Source organism: Pan paniscus, chromosome 10, assembly GCF_029289425.2.
Source record: "Pan paniscus chromosome 10, NHGRI_mPanPan1-v2.0_pri, whole genome shotgun sequence".
Taxonomy (NCBI): domain Eukaryota; kingdom Metazoa; phylum Chordata; class Mammalia; order Primates; family Hominidae; genus Pan; species Pan paniscus.
This window is the reverse complement of record NC_073259.2, coordinates 120,074,197-120,091,335: the sequence shown is the minus strand read 5'-3', so window position 1 is coordinate 120,091,335 and position 17,139 is coordinate 120,074,197. Positions and strand designations below refer to the sequence as shown.

The window sequence follows — 17,139 nt, the reverse complement described above, 5'->3', positions numbered from 1 at the left end:
CACATGATGATTTTGTTTTACTTTTTTAATGCATTTATTATTTTATTAATTGGACTAAATGATGAGACCAGACCAGTGTCTACATATTTTCATTGTTAGAAAAATCTACAAAAGTCTACCCTTTCTACAGTGATGACTTTAAACAAAAAAAAAGCAGCATAAATATTAGCCTGCAAGAGCAGTCCTAAACAGTCACAATTAAACTATACTACACAAGAAGACTGTTGTGAAGCATTTACCTCCCCCAAAATCTTTACAGTTCCATTTCTTGGTGAAGTGGCACACTGTGGGTTGTGATTCTTAATTCTTCATTGTGTTTGTCAATAGGACATTCATGCTGGTTAGGTTGTCTTTTATTTATTTTTTTATGTCTCAAATTATCTTGTGGGATTGTTTGCTCATCTCATAATACAGTTTTAAGCAGAAAGTTTGAAACAATGTAAATGGTTTTTGTGAAAATTATTAGTTACTATATACATGTGTATATATATATGTATATATAATTTATTTTATTTTATTTTTGAGATGGAGTCTCGCTCTGTAGCCCAAGCTGGAGTGCAGTGGTGCAGTCTCAGCTCACTGCAACCTCTGTCACCAGGGTCTCGGTTCAAGCAATTCTGGCTCAGCCTCCCGAGTAGCTGGGATTACAGGCATGCGCCAGCATGCCCAGCTAATTTTTGTATTTTTAGTAGAAATGGGGTTTCACCATGTTGGTCAAGCTGGTGTTGAACTCCTGACCTCGTGATCCACCCGCCTTGGCCTCCCAAAGTGCTGGGATTACAGGCGTGAGGCACCGCGCCCGGCCAAGTTACAATATTTTTAAAGAGCTAGAATGGCCTCTTTGTAAATAGAAGAACATTTGTAAATAAAGTTGAATTTCTAAGTAAAAAAAAAGGACAAATACAAATGTATATATATGTGGTTTTTTTTTTTTTTTAAGAGTTTTTGCTTTCATGTTTAGGATCATATCTTATGCTTTTTTGGGTTTTCTTTATTACCAGGCACTAGGCTGGTTGTATTTTTCTTAAGAGCATGACCTATATTATACATTTCTTTGTATTTCCTTCAAAATAATGCCTTGTTATACATAGGAGGGGTAGAATCTTTCTTGATTTCAATAATAGGTACTCAGTTAATTTTTGTTGTATAATTGATTGAACTTTATCTCCTGTTATTAGAATTGAGTGCAAGCAAACCTCACCTCGTTTTGTCCTCCTTTGCCCTGCCAAAGACTTCTGATATGTTTTAACATCTCCCTATACATAGGGTCCTTTCCTTTCCTTTCCCCCTTTCCCCCTTTGCCTTTCCTGAGAGTCTCGCTTTGTCATTCAGGCTGGAGTGCAGTGGTGTGATCTCAGCTCACTGCAACCTCCATCTCCTGGATTCAAGTGATTCTCCTGCCTCAGCCTCCCAAGTAGCTGGGACTACAGGCATATGCCACCATGCCTGGCTAATTTTTTTGTATTTTTAGTAGAGACAGGGTTTCACCATATTGGTCAGGCTGGTCTCAAACTCCTGACCTCAGGTGATCTGCTCGCCTCGGCCTCCCAAAGTGCTGGGGATTACAGGCATGAGCCACTGCGCCCAGCCTCATAGGGCTATTTCTTGAATTAATGATCAGAATGTTATTGCTCACAAAAGCTGCATGGCTGCTTTTCTTCTCCAGGGATTATTTATGTGAAAGTTGATTATACATATTGGATCATTCTTGTCATACCCAACTAAATTGGAGTCGAGAAGCCAAGGGGAACAAGCTCTCAGAGCACATAGCACCTGCTCCAATAATTAATATTTTCACAAGCCCAGCTACTAAAATAGTCCAATGTAACCCTGAGACCAGTTTGATCTTGTAGTTGCCAAAATGACTTGCCCTGACTCTTAGGACTAGTTTTACATACCACGGTCACTCACTAATCAGAGTTTGCCGACTCCCAAAACTTTCTTTGGTGCCAGTGAGCTTGCTTTCAAAACAACATGTACTATTTCCCTTTCTAATAAAACTCCTAGTCATCTCTTTGTTCTTCAGACATGTCCAAGACCACACAGTCTGTGTGTATGCCCTGAAATGCAATTCTTGCTTCCCAAATAAAACATTTTAAATTTAGAGATTTGTCTTTATATATTTCTTGACTTCACCATTTCACATTTTTAAATCTCTTAACAGTTATAAACTTATGATAGGTCATAAGCCAGTAGAATCTATGACTGTGCCATCCAGCTGGAATTTTAGCAAGCTTACCCAGAGAAAAGGCCATATGTGATTAACATAATAGCTGATATTTATTAAATACTTTATACTTTTAAATGTTTTATTACATATTATTTCACTTTTTTATGTTTCTGTTAGCCAAGGCAACTTGACCATCTAACCCTATTAACAAGATATTAATTAGCATCTTACCTCTTTTTCTGGTTTGGGAGAAATATATGAGAAAAATCCTCTTGTATAGGTGGGCTTGGGAGAAAGAGATGAGAAAAATTCTGTTTTGTACATGTGGGGAGATTAGTTCTCATATTAGGTAATATCTGTTCTGTTTTTTTTTTTTTTTTTTTTTTTTTAGATAACAGTATTTTGCTGTGCCACTCAGGCCATAGTACAGGATCATAGCCTACTGTAGCCTCAAACTGCTAGGCCCAAGCAATCCTGCCACCTCAGCTTCCTGAATAGCTGGGACTACAGGTGCACGCCACTATAGCCAGCTATTTTTTTTAATTTTTAATTTTGTAGAGACAGGGGTCTCGTTATGTTGCCAAGGCTGGCCTGGAACTCCTGGCTTCATTCAGTCTTCCCGCCTCAGCCTCACAAAGTGCTGGGATTACAGACTTGAGCCACAATGCTTGGCCAGGACTTTAAAATTTGTAAATGTATTTTTTTATTGTGAGATATATCAGACATGAACTAGAATGCATGAAACATGTATGTACTGTTTAAAGAATGATTATAAACAAACACTAGTGACAAGAAATGGAACATTACCTGTACCTCCAGACATATACCTATTGAGGTTCTTCCCAATCACAGCTCTCCCTCTCACCTCTAGAGATAATCAGTATCCAGATTTTTGTGATAAGCATTTTTTTACTCTTATGTACGGTTTACCAGAAATGTATGTATGTTTAAACAATTTGGTTTTGCTTGTTTTTGAACTTGATATAATTGGAATAATGCTATATGTATTTTTGTACATATTGTTTTATGAATTGCTTTTATCCCTCAATATTATTTGTGAGATGTATCCACGTTGTATAGAGCATGAGTTCATTTCATTTTCATTGATGTCTGGTATTCTGTAGTATGAATATACTAAAATTTATTTACCTGCTTATGCTGCTATAAGCATTCTTGTACATGTTTTCTTGTACATAAGCATTATTGTATAAGCATTCTTGTACATTATGCTGCTATAAGCATTCTTGTACATGTTTTCTGGTGCGCAAATGCATAAGCTTATCTAGTATATTTGCCCAATATCAGAATTGTCATAGGATTTCCACTGCCCCTAAATTAATGTCAAACTCTTTTCCAACTGGTTGTGCCAGCAGTGTATAAAGGGTCCTGTTGCTTTTTGTTCCCGTTAATACTTGCTGTTATCAGACTTAAAATTTTTGCCATGGGTGTGTAATTATTTTCTTATTGTGGTTTTAATTTTTCATTTCCTTTATTACTAATAAAGTAGGGCATATTTGCATATGTTTATGGCCATTTGGATTTCCTCTTTTGTTAAATATTTTTGCCTGTTTTTCTGTTGAGTTTTTCTTACTACTTAATTTTTTTAAAACACAGTTTGTCAGTTATATGTGTTACAAATATCTTCTATTTTGTGGTATGTCTTTTTACTTTCTTTATGGTGTCTTGACACAGACTCAATTTTTCATTTTAATGTGGTTGATTTTTTTCATTATTTCTTTTAGAACTTTTTGTGTTTTGTTTAGGACAATTTTCCCTAAACAAAAATTGAAGACATTCTCCTATAGAATGTAAAAAAAAGGTTTACAGTTTTTGCCCTTTCACATTTAGGTCTTTAAACTACTTGGAATAGATTTTTTTTTTTTTTTTTTTTTTTTGAGACAGGGTCTTGTTCTGTTTCCCTGGCTGAAGTGCAGTGATGCAATCACGGCTCACTGCAGCCTTGACCTCCTGGGCTCAAGTGATCCTCCTGCCTCAGACTCCCAAGTAGCTGAGACCACAAGTGTGTGTCACCATGCCCAGCTAATTTTTTTATTTTTTATTTTATTTGTAGAGATGGAGTCTCACCATGTTTCCCAGTCTGGTCTTGAACTCCTGGGCTTAAGCAGTCCTCCTGCCTCGGCCTCCCAAAATGTTAGGATTATAGTCATATAGTCACTGAGCCTGGCCTAGAACTGATTAGATGGAGTCTCACTCTGTCGCTCAGGCTGGAGTGCAGTGGCGTGATCTCGGCTCACTGCAACCTCCGCCTCCTGGGTTCAAATGATTCTCCTGCCTCAGCCTCCTGAGTAGCTGGAATTACAGGCGCCCGCCACCATGCCCAGCTAATTTTTGTATTTTTAGTAGAGATGGGGTTTCACCATGTTGGCCAGGCTGGTTTTGAGCTCCTGACCTCAGGTGATCTGCCCACCTCCCAAAGTGCAGAGATTACAGACGTGAGCCACCATGCCCGTCCTAGAACTGATTTTTTGAGTGTAGTGTGAGATACAAAGTAGGGGCCTAATTTCATTTTTTTTTCCTGTATGGATACCCAATTGTTCTAGCTTCATATTTTGAAAAGACTGTCTCTTTTCCACTGATTGAAAAAGCCACTTATGTCATACATCAGAGATCTATATATATATTGCTGGGTTTAATTTGGGCTATTTTCATTTTATTCACCTATTTGTCCATCCCTGTACTAGTACCACAGTATCTTCACTCTAGGTCTATGTTAGTTTTTGTAGGGAGACCTCCTGAAACTATTGCTATGGAATAAAAGATGAAATGCTCCTGATTATTGTAAATACAAAATTGCATGCAGGATTTTGTAAAGACAATGCAAGGTTGGGCTGCCAGAATGAGCCAACAGTGCGTGATGTGCTTCTCCCTGCAGAGAGCCTATAAACGGACGTGCAGTCAGGGAGGTTTCACATCACCAAGATTACTATCCCAGAAAAGCAGATGTTCATAGCTCTGGGAATGGAATGCAACCCTTGTGGAGAGCCTATAAATAGACACATGAGGGGCGCCTGTTCATATGGGTAAGATAGGGTTATAAACGCCCTTATCTTGCCACGGCTTTTCTGGGTCTCTTTAGGGTTAAGGCATACTCCCTTCTGAGAATTTGTGGTCTAACCGGTTGTTTCACGTCCTGTTTCTGTTGATTGTTTGCAACCAGCTTTTGCTGCAAATATTACTGCTGATTAGTATCTTACTAAACATAGGTTATGGATAGACTGTGTTTCTGTTTTAAGGCTCTGTTAGAAATTGCTGACACACACACTATATTGTAAATTCTTATCTCTGTATACTGTACTTATGCATACCGATGTTACGTTAAAGAATTACTTCATCCCCATGTGATCATCTCACCTCATAATCAAATGACCCCCTAAATCCCTCACTAACCTACCCCCGCCCTCACTAAACTTAATAATAAATGCTGGTATATCCAGTGCATTGGCGGCATCACAGGACCAGAAGGTGGTGACACCCTGGACCCAGCTTTCACTATTTTGTGTGTGTCTTTTATTTCTCGACCTGCCGATCCGCCTGGGAACAAAGAAAGAGCCCCGTTGCATTGCGGGCTGCTGGCCAGATCCCTCGTCTTAAGACGAGGTGGGGCAAGTTCTTCTTTTTTTTTCAAGAGTGTCTTGGTTATCTTAATATTTTATATTTCTTTCTTTTTTTCCTGAAGAGTTGGGTTTATTTCGATAGTAAATTTGAAACTCTTGACTTAAGCGAAAGTACTCTAGTAATTATATCAGGAATAGACAATTTCCTACACTGTCAAATATATGAAAGTTCCTTTTGTACGTTCTTCAACACTGATCAACAAGCAGTTTCAGTCCACATTTGCTTTGATCTGTCGCTGAGTTAACCCAAGCTGCTTCTTCAGAGATTCTGGCATCTTGGGGGAGGGCAAGGGAGGCTGAAGTAGACCTTCACAGAATCGTAGATAAACTACTGTAGTGCAGTCAGAGTACCAGTCATAATGATACAGACAAACATTCCCTTCCATACACCTTTAAATCCAAGTCTCTGGAGGACTTGAGAAGCACTGCTACCTTTTTCTTTATTCAACACAGATACCACAGAATCATCAGGGTGAGAAACAATTGCACAAAACACTCCAGGTATGTAACCTGCTACAAATGTTACAACCAGCTCCTCTGTCTTTGAACATTCACCACAGGGCTTCCGAACCACGAATTTGTACAATGCTTCAACAGTACCTTAAAAGCAGGCAAACTTCATCATGGCATATGCTATCTGTCTCATCCAGAGAGGAGCAACCCCTTTGTAGAATGTTTTTAGGCCTTCTTCCTTATACATCTTGGGAGCTGCATCCCTCAAAGTCTTGGTCTAACCTGGTTGGGTTTGAATTTGAACCTTAGCAGCTTCCATAGGGCAATTACAGCAAAGAATTCAGCACTGGCAGAGGCAGCCAAATACGGTGATGTGCACCAGAGATAACATGCTCTGGGAGTATGTTGCTATACAAGACTTTAAAGACTTCATAAAAGCCAAACTTGCAGAACACCTGCATGGAGTGGCCAATGAAAGTCAGAGCCTGTCCTTTAGCCAAACAATGAACACCATCCTCCTTAAGTGTAACTGAGAATCCATTAAATATGCCCTTCTACTTTTGGGGGTCCACCTGCATACAGCATTTCACTAAACCCAGGGGAATGACCGCAGTGTGTGTCAGACCACAACCTGAGACCCCACGAGAGCCACACAGTGCATAATACTTCGTGGAGTCAAATTCACAACTGTACTTTTATAAGGCAGCAGCTGCCAGGTTAAGAGAGCAGTGGGGGGGCCTTGCGGGTCTTGTGGGACTGCTGTGGAGGTCCGTGAGGCCATCGTCCACCAGCTGCAGGTGTGGCACATTGAAGGAGTTCACCCATGCCAGGTGTGCCATGGATGAGAGCTTCTCCCTAAGATGGCAAACACCCCACCGTTACTCCCTTGGATTGTGGCTCACAGGGTGATATTTTGTACTTCTACGTCAGATTCAGAGTCAGCTTGTCAAGTTCCACAGGAAAATAGGTTGAGATTTCATTGAGATTGCATTTAATCTTTAGGAGTCCCTCAATAAATGGTTTATAATTTTCTCCATAGGACCAAAACTATTTTTAGATAAGTGGGAATGGGGATGCCAAAAGGAGAAGAATAAGAAGAGACAAATTTCACCAGTGTGGTCAGAAACTGAAAGGCAACACATACAGTTCATTCTGACATTTTTCAGTATTACTGACTTTTTACCCTGACTTTTTATTACTGTAAACATGTTTTCATTTTCTTTAAGTCCTCAGCCACATCCCTAAACACTTAGCAGAATACCTCATTTCTTATATTTAGAAGATGTTTGGCTCATGTCTGTAATCCCAGCACTTTGGGAGGCCGAGGCGGGTGGATCACAAGGTCAGGAGATCGAGACCATCCTGGCTAACATGGTGAAACCCCATCTCTACTAAAAATACAAAAAATTAGCCAGGCGTGGTGCTGGGCGCCTGTAGTCCCAGCTACTTGAGAGGCTGAGGCAGGAGAATGGTGTGAACCCGGGAGGCAGAGCTTGCAGTGAGCCGAGATCGTGCCACTGCACTCTAGCCTGGGCGACAGAGCGAAACTCTGTCTCAAAAAAAAAAAAAAAAAGTAGAAGATGTTGCCTGTGCCACTAAAGCACTCTCAATTGTCTCCTTGTGGTACATCTCCACCACAAAATTTCTCATCTTTCCACTCTTTTTTTAACCCTATACCTAAGAAAGGAGTGTCCCTGTGAGTAAGAAGGTTCAGTACTAATCTATCCATGAGTACTCTGATTCCAGAACAGTTGGGATAACTGTGGTTATAGTGGTTATAGATTCCTTCCTATCTGTAGTCTTCCCTTACTTTCCCCGCAATCAACCAATGGCAGAGGCCCCAGAAAAATGATGTCAGTTTCCTACTAGAAACATAAAATGTAAGAACTGTTACATTGTTAACATTCTCCTAGCTACATCACATATGAAATGAGGATTTTATTACTTTGACAGATAAGACCACTTTTTTATCTGAGCTTCTGTGACCTGCTCCTGGGACTTTGCTGGCTCACGGAGACACTTCTCTATGGAGCTTCAGTAGCAAATAAGGACATCATCTGCTATAACCTACAAGCAGTTGGACAGGTGAGTGCTACAAGACTGTCACTGCACCTTGCAAGAAAGGCACACTCAGATCTAGATAGAAACAAAGATGATTCACCTTGGGAAGTGGAGACCTATTTGTTTGTTGTTACATTTTGAAACAATAGCTTTTATCTTTTTTCATATTAAAAACACTATTATAGAATATTTTGAAAATTCAGAGAAGCAAAAAAATAATGTTATCTTTACTCTTTAATTTTTTTTTTTTTTTTTTTTTTCTGAGACAGAGACTTGGTCTGTCACCAGGCTGGAGTACAGTGGTGCGATCTCGGCTCACTGCAAGCTCTGCCTCCCAGGTTCATGCCATTCTCCTGCCTCAGCCTCCCGAGTAGCTGGGACTACAGGCGCCCACCACCGCGCCCGACTAATTTTTTTTGTATTTTTAGTAGAGATGGGGTTTCACCGTGTTAGCCAGGATGGCCTCGATCTCCTGACCTCATGATCCACCCGCCTCGGCCTCTCAAAGTGCTAGGATTACAGGCATGAGCCACCGCACCCAGCCATTGTTTTTTTGTTTTTTTGTTTTTGAGACAGAGTCTCGCTCTCTCGCCAGACTGGAGTGCAGTGGCGCGATCTTGGCTTACTGCAACCTCCGCCTCCTAGGTTCAAGCAATTCTCCTGCCTCAGCCTCCTGAGTAGCTGGGACTACAGGCGCGTGCCACCAGGCCCAGCTAATTTTTGTACTTTTAGTAGAGACGGGGTTTCACCATGTTGGCCAGGATGGTCTCGATCTCTTGACCTCATGATCTGCCAGTCTCAGCCTCCCAAAGTGCTGGGATTACAGGTGTGAGCCACCGTGCCCAGCCAATGAATACTTTTTATAACCTGTTTTTATTATTTATCATATTGTGACCGTATTTCCAGGTAATTAAATACTTTTCTATAACATCATTTGAAATGATTGGATGGTTTTGTGTTACAGGAGTGAAATAAACACTGGATTTTGAAAATACTACAGATAATCATATATGGATTGTATATCTTTTATGAATTTTACCAATGGATTAATCCACATAGTGCCATCAGTATGTAATACTGCTTCTATATTTCTGAGACACGCAGTGTGAAAAAAGTAAAGGTTTAAATGCAGCCTATGCTCACTGCTAGATATTTCCTTTGGAATTTGTTACTAGAGGGGAAATTTCTTTCAATTTAGTAAGAAATTAATAATATGTAATTGGTGGTATAAAATCTGTGCACTAATGTTACCGATCTCATATGAGTTTAAAATGTTTTAGAGTCATACTTTGCTCAGTCCTGCTAATAACCTCATGAATTAAATAGAATTAAGGCTGTATTGTTTATTCAGGTAATTATAGTCTTTGATCAGAAAAGTCTGTATTAGAATCCTGGACCTGATTAACTTTGTAATGTTTCGCCAGTACCTAATCTTTCTGAACTTCAATCTCCTAATCTGTAAAATGTTCATTAATAATATTTACTTTGTGCTTGGTACAGATGTGGTTAATGTTACTTTTTTTTTTTTTTTGAGGCGGAGTCTCGCTCTGTCGCCGATGCTGGAGTGCAGTGGCATGATCTCGGCTCACTGCAAGCTCCACCTCCCGGGTTCACACCGTTCTCCTGCCTCAGCCTCTCAAGTAGCTGGGACTACAGGCGCCTGCCACCACGCCTGGCTAATTTTTTGTATTTTTAGTAGAGACGGGGTTTCACCATGTTAACCAGGATGGTCTCGATCTCCTGACCTCGTGATCTGCCCGTCTTGGCCTCCCAAAGTGCTGGGATTACAGGCGTGAACCACTGCACCCGGCCTGTTACTTTATTTTTTTACAACTTTATTGAGCTGTATCTATAGTAAACTATACATATTTATGGTGTACAGCTTGATCAGTTTTTACATATGTATTCCCCTGTGAAATCATCACTACAATCAAGATAACAAGCATTCCTGTTTCCATCACCCTCCAAATCATTTCAGATATGTTTTCCTTTACCTCTTTGAGCTATGTAGTATAATAGCTGCTTTTAAAAATCTTTGTTGGATATTTCCAATGTCTGGCTCATTTCTAGGCTGGTGTCTGTTGATTATCTTTTCCCATGAGAATGGGTCACATTTTCCTGTTCTTTGTATGTCAGGTAATTTAGGATTGCAACTTAGATGTCATGAATACTATGTTGCATAGACTCTGGGTCCTTTTGTAACTCTCTAGAGATTGTTAATATTTTATCTAGCAGGCACCCTGATTAGGTTTAGAATGTAAATTTGGTCTCATCATCTGTGGACAATGGTTCAAATCTCAATTTAGTTCTATAAGCCTTGGCTACGCTGGTTTGAGACTGTCATGCACACGCATAGTAGACAGGTTAGGCTGAGACTTGTTTGGATTAATACACAGAATTAAAGCATCCCTTTTCCTGGCTGCCTTTCTTCTAGAATTCCCTCCATACTTTCCTGCCTAAAGGGGGCCCTTTTCTGATCTCTGTTGCCTAAAATAGATTTCTATTAGAGTAGGTGCCTTCATTGAGCAGCATCATGACTGAGGTACATGCTTGAGCAAAACTAAGAGAAAAGAGAGGAAAAAGTTTGGGAAACTCACTTCTTCTGTTTGCTTTACTTCTCCAAGTTTGACTTCTTTCCACAATCTACCAGTTTTTGTTTACTTTTCAGAGTCTTCAAGTGGTTGTTTTTTATATTTTTCCTAGGATTCTTACTTGTAATCAGGGATGAGCTGGAGAGGGCTTAAACACACTAGTTTGTTTTTTGTTTTTGTTTTTGTTTTTGTTTTGTTTTTGTTTTTGAGACAGAGTCTCACACTATTGCCCAGGCTGGAGTGCAATGGCATAATCTTGGCTCACTGCAACCTCCACCTCCCAGGTTCAAGTGATTCTCCTGCCTCAGCCTCCCGAGTAGCTGGGATTACAGGCGCCCGCCACCACACCTGGCTTATTTTTTGTATTTTTTAGTAGAGACGGGGTTTCACTATGTTGGCCAGGCTGGTCTTGAACTCCTGACCCTGTGATCCACCCACCTCGGCCTCCCAAAGTGCTGGGATTTCAGGCGTGAGCCACCGCGCCCGGCCTGTTCGTTTTTTGAGATGGAGTCTCACTCTGTCACCAGGCTGGAGTGCAGTGGCACAGTCTCGGCTCGCTGCAACCTCTGCCTCCCAGGTTCAAGCGATTCCCCTGCCTCAGCCTCCTGAGTAGCTGGGACTACAGGCATGCGCCACTATGCCCGGCTAATTTTTTTTTTTTTTTGTATTTTACTGGAGATGGGGTTTCACCATGTTAGCCAGGATAGTCTCAATCTCCTGACCTCGTGATCCACCCGCCTCACCCTCCCAAAGTGCTGGGATTTCAGGTGTGAGCCACCGTGCCCAGCCTTGTTTGTTTTGTTTTTTAAGATTGTGGTAAACTATACATAACGTAAAATTTACTATTAAAAAATTTTTAAGTATGATAAAAATGTAACATAAAATTTACAATCTTACTTCTTTTAAGTATACACTTCAGTGATATTAAACATTCACCTTGTTATACAACTATAACCACAGTCCATCTCCAGAACTTTTTCATCATCTCAAGCTGTGTACCATTAAACAATAACTGCCCATTTCTCCCTAGTACCAGCTCCTGGTAACCACTGTTCTACTTTCTGTCTCTATGAATTCAACTACTCTAGGTACCTCGTATCAGCGGAATCATATAATATTTGTCCTTTTGTGTCCGGCTTATTTCACTTAGCATGTCTTTAAGGTTTATCTTGTTGTAGCATGTGTCAGAATTTCCTTCGTTTTTAAGGCTGAGTAATATTCCATTGTATTGTATGGATAGACCACATTTGGTTTATCCATTTATCTGTCAATGGACACTTGGGTTGCTTCCACCTTTTAGATGTTGTGAATAACGCTACTATTAACATTGATGTACAAATACGTTTGATCCCCTACTTTCAGTTCTTTTGTACATATACTCAGGAGTAGAATTACTGGATCAGATGGAAATTCTGTGTTTGATTTTTTGAGGAAACACCATGTTTTCCATAACAGCAGTGCACAGTGCACAGTGCCCTGGTTTCCACATTCATGCCAACATTTGTTGCTGTTTTTTTGTTTTTTAAGTAATAGCCATCCTAATGGGTATAAAGTGGTATCTCATTGTGCTTTTGATTTACATTTCTCTAATCATTAGTAATGTTGGGCAGCTTTTCATGTGCTTATTGGCCATTTATATATCTTCTGAAGAAATGTCTCTTCAAGTCCTTTCCCCCCCTTTTTTTTTTGAGGGGGCACAAAGTCTCACTTTCTCACCCAGGCTGGAGTGCAGTGGTGCTATCTCGGCTCACTGCAACCTCCACCTCCCGGGTTCTAGTGATTCTCCTGCCTCAGACTCCTGAGTATTTGGGATTACAGGTGTGCGCCACCATACCTGGCTAATTTTTGTAGTTTTAGTAGAGATGAGGTTTCACCATGTTGGCCAGGCTGGTCTTGAACTCCTGACTTCAAGCAATCCGCCTGCCTCAGCCTACCAAAGTGCTGGGATTACAGGTGTGAGCCGCCATGCCCAGCCCCTTCCCCATTTTTTAATCAGATTGCTTGCTTTTTTGTTACTGAGCTGTAAGAGTTCTTTATATTTAACCCCCTGTCAGACATACAATGTGCAAATATTGTCTCCCATTCTGTAGGCTGCCTTTTTATTCTGTTAATTGTGTCCTCTGATGCACATAAGTTCTATAAATTTTGTTACAATTCATTTTTTCTTTTGTTGCTTGTGTTTTTGATGTCTTACCCAAGAAATCATTTTCAAATCCAACATTATGAAGCTTTTACACTATATTTTCTTTTAAGAGTTTTATAGTTTTAGTCTTACATTTAAGTCTTTGATCTATTTGTAGATTTTCATATGTGGTGTAAAGTAAGGGTCCAACTTCATTCTTGTGCTTGTGGATGTTCAGTTTTCCTGGTACCATTTATTTATTTATTTGAGACAGAGTCTTGCTCTGTTACCCAGGCTGGAGTGCAGTGACATGATCATGGCTCACTGTAGCCTCGACCTTCTGGGCTCAATTAATCCTCCCACCTCAGCCTCCCAAGTAGTTGGGACTACAGGTGCATGCCACCACACCTGGATAATTTTTGTATTTTTGGTAGAGATGGGGTCTCCTATGTTGCTCACACTAGTCTTGAACTCCTGGGCTCAAGCAGTCCTCCCGCCTTAGACTTCCATAGTGCTGGGATTATAGGCGTGAGCCACCATGCCTGGCCCCATTTGTTGAAAAGAATGTCCTTTCCCCATTAAATGATCTTGGCACCCTTGTAAAAATCATTTGATTATATATGTAGGATTTATTTCTGGGCTTTTAATTCTGATCCATTCAGTCTATATGAAACTGGAAAGTGTGAGTCTTCCAACTTTTTATTCTTTTTTCTTTTTGAGACAGGGTCTTGCTCTGTCGCCCAGTCTGAAGTGCAGTGGCATGATCATGGCTCACTGCAGCCTCAACCTTCTGGGCTTAAGTAATACTCCTGTCTCAGCCTTCTGAGTAGCTAGGACCACAGGTGCACATCACCACAGCTGGCTAATTTTTAAATTTTTTTTTGTAGAGAGAGGATCTTGCCGTGTTGCTCAGGCTGGTCTCAAACCTCTGGGCTCAAGTGATCCTCCTACCTCAACCTCCCAAAGTGCTGGGAATACAGGCGTGAGCCATCATGCCTGACCTCTTCTTTTTCAAGATTGTTTTAGCTATTCAGGGTCCCTTGAGATTCCATATGAATTTTAGTATGGTATATTTTATTTCTGCAAAAAAAAAAAGTTGTTGGGATTTTGATAGGGATTGCATTGAATCTGTAGGTCACTTAGGGTAGTATTGAACATCTTAACAACAGTAAGTGTTTCAGCCAGGTGTGGTGGCTCATGCCTACAATCCCAGCGCTTTGGGAAGCTGAAGCAGGCAGATCGCATGAGCCCAGGAGTTTGAGACCAGCCTGGGCAACATGGCGAAACCTCGTCTCTACAAAAAATACAAAAATTAGCTGGGTGTGGTGGTGTGCGCCTATAATTCCAGCTACTCTGGAGGCTCTGGAGGCTGGGATGGGAGAATTGCTTGAGCCCAGGAGGTTGAGGCTGCCGTGAGCCATGATTCCGCCACGACACCAGCCTGGGTGACAGAGCGAGACCTTGTCTCAAAAAAACAAAAAACTATAATAGTAAGTCTTCCAATCCATGAACATGGGTATCTTTCCATTTATTTGTGTCTTCTCTAATTTCTTTTAGCAATGTTTTATACTTTTTAGTATACAAGTCTTTTCCGTCCTTGGTTAAGTTTATTCCTAAGTATTTTATTGTGTTTAATGATATTGTAAATGGAATTATTTTCATAATTTCTTTTTTGGATTGTTCATTGTTAATACATAGAAGTGCAGCTGATTTTTGCATGTTGATTTTGTATCTGGCTACTTGGCTGAATTCTATTATTTGTTTGAACAGTTGCGTGTGTGTGTGTGTGTGTGTGTAATCTTTAGAGTTTTCTACATATAAGATCGTGTTATCTGCAAACAAAAATGATTTTATATCTTCCTTTTCGATTTCATTATCTTTTATTTCTTCTTGCTTAATTGCTCTAGCTAGGACTTCCAAAACTATGTTGAATAGAAGTGGTAAAAGCAGGCATCCTCACCTTGTTCTGAACTTAGAAGAAAAGCTTTGTCTTTCATCATTGAGTATGATGTTATCTCTGGGCTTTTCATATATGGACTTTATTATGTTTTTTGATTTTGTTTTTGCTTTTTCGTTTATGAAATGATTTAATATTGGTAAATGTATAATAAAATGGGAATTGTTATATACCTTTGGTGGAGGAAGACTATAAATTGGTAACATTAAAAAATTTTTTTTTAATTTTGTGGGTACATAGTAGGTATATATATTTATGGGGGTACATGAAATGTTTTGATACAGGCATGCAATGTAAAATAATCACATCATGGAGAATGGGATTATCCATCCCTTCAACCATTTTTCCTTTGTGCTATAAGCAATACAGTTATACTGTTTTAATTCTTTTAAAATGTACAATTAAGTTATTGTTCACTATAGTCACCCTTTTTCCTTTGTGTTATAAGCAATAGTTATACTGTTTTAGTTCTTTTAAAATGTACAATTAAGTTATTGTTGACTATAGTCACCTTGTGCTATCAAATAGTAGGTCTTATTTATTCTTTCTAACTATATATATTTTTTGTACCCATTGACCATCTCCACCTCCTTCCTACTTTTCCACCACCTCTCCCAGCTTCTGGTACCATCCTCCTACTCTTTATGTCCATGAGTTCAATTGTTTTGATTTTTAGATTCCACAAATAACTGCAAATATACGATGGTTGCCTTTCTGTGCCTGGCTTCTTTCACTTAATATAATGATCTCCAGTTCCATCTATGTTGTTGCAAATGACAGATCTCATTTTTTTTATGGCTGAATAGTACTCCAGTGTGTATATGTACTGGCCTTTATTTTGCTGAGATAGTTTTCTTCTGTTCCTAGTTTGGGAGTTTTTTTGGGTGGGCTTTTTTTTAATCATGAAAAGGTATTGAATTTTGTCAAATGCTTTTCTGCATTAATTGAAATAGTCATATAGTTTTTTCCTTAATTCTATTAATGTGATAATATTAATTGATTTTTGTATGTTGAACCATCGTTGCATTCCAGGAACAGCTCCTATTTCATCATGGTGTATAATCATTTTAATGTGCGGTTGAATTTTGTTTGCTACTATTTTGTTGAGGATTTTTGCAACAGTATTCATCAGGGATATTGGTCTGTTCTTTTCTTGTAGTGTCATTGTCTGGCTTTGGTATCAGGGTTTTGCTGGCCTCATAGAATGAGTTGGGAAGCATTGCATCCTATTCGACTTTTTGGAATAACTTGACAGGTTTTGGTGGTAGTTATTCTCTAAGTGTTTGATAGAATTTACCAGTAAAGCCATTTGGTTCTAGGCTTTGTGTTTGGGGAAATTTTTTGATTACTGATTAAATCTCCTTACTAGTTATAGGTCTGTTCCAATTTTCTATTTCTAAACTATTATTATTATTACTATTATTATTGTTTGAGACAGGGTCTTGCTCTGTCTCCCAGGCTGGAGTGCAGTGGTTCAGTCACAGCTCATTGCAGCTTCGACATCCTGGGCTCAAGCAATCCTCCCACCTCAGACCCCCACGTAGTGCATGCCACCATGCCCAGCTAATTTTTTTGTGTTTTTTTTTTTAGATAGAGTCTTGCTCTGTTGCCCAGGCTGGAGTGCAGTGGCATGATCTCAGCTCACTGCAACCTCCGCCTCCCAGGCTCAAGCGATTCTCCTGCCTCAGCCTCCCAAGTGGCTGGGATTACAGGCATACGCCACCATGCCCAGCTAATTTTTGTATTTTTAGTAGAGATGGGGTTTCACCATATTGGTCAGGCTGGTCTCAGACTCCTGACCCCAGGTGATCTGCCTGCCTTAGCCTCTCAGTGCTGGGATTACAGGCATGAGCCACCGTGCCTGGCCCCAGCTAATTTTTTTTTTTAGAGAGATAGACAAGGTCTCGCTATGTTGCCCAGGCTAGTCTTGAACTCCTGTGCTCAAGTGGTCTTCCCACCTCAGCCTCCCAAAGTGTAATCCCAAAGTGGGATTACAGGCATGAGTCACTGTGCCCAGCCTAAACTATTATTTTTAAAGACTGTATTCTTTGCCTAATGTAGTCACTGAAGTATCTTTCCATTACCTTAGTGGTGAGCTTGTGATTGGCCAGAAATTTCCTTAGATTCCTCATACAAAAACAAACAAAGAA

The 17,139-nt window shown here is 39.9% G+C and overlaps 1 protein-coding gene and 1 pseudogene across 3 annotated transcripts in view; one reads left to right on the top strand and one right to left on the bottom strand.

Annotated features, from left to right (window-relative positions):
• On the bottom strand, window positions 1-7,524 carry LOC103784013 (solute carrier family 25 member 3-like; annotated as a pseudogene).
• TMEM116 (transmembrane protein 116) overlaps window positions 1-17,139 on the top strand; it is an 81,722-nt gene that overhangs the window by 13,145 nt on the left and 51,438 nt on the right. For all 3 annotated transcript variants that reach the window (XM_003832453.6, XM_034934541.4, XM_063593693.1), the window contains one exon: window positions 8,212-8,343. In XM_003832453.6, the coding sequence (XP_003832501.1) occupies window positions 8,212-8,343 (132 nt within the window). The remainder of the gene's footprint in view (window positions 1-8,211; window positions 8,344-17,139) is intronic.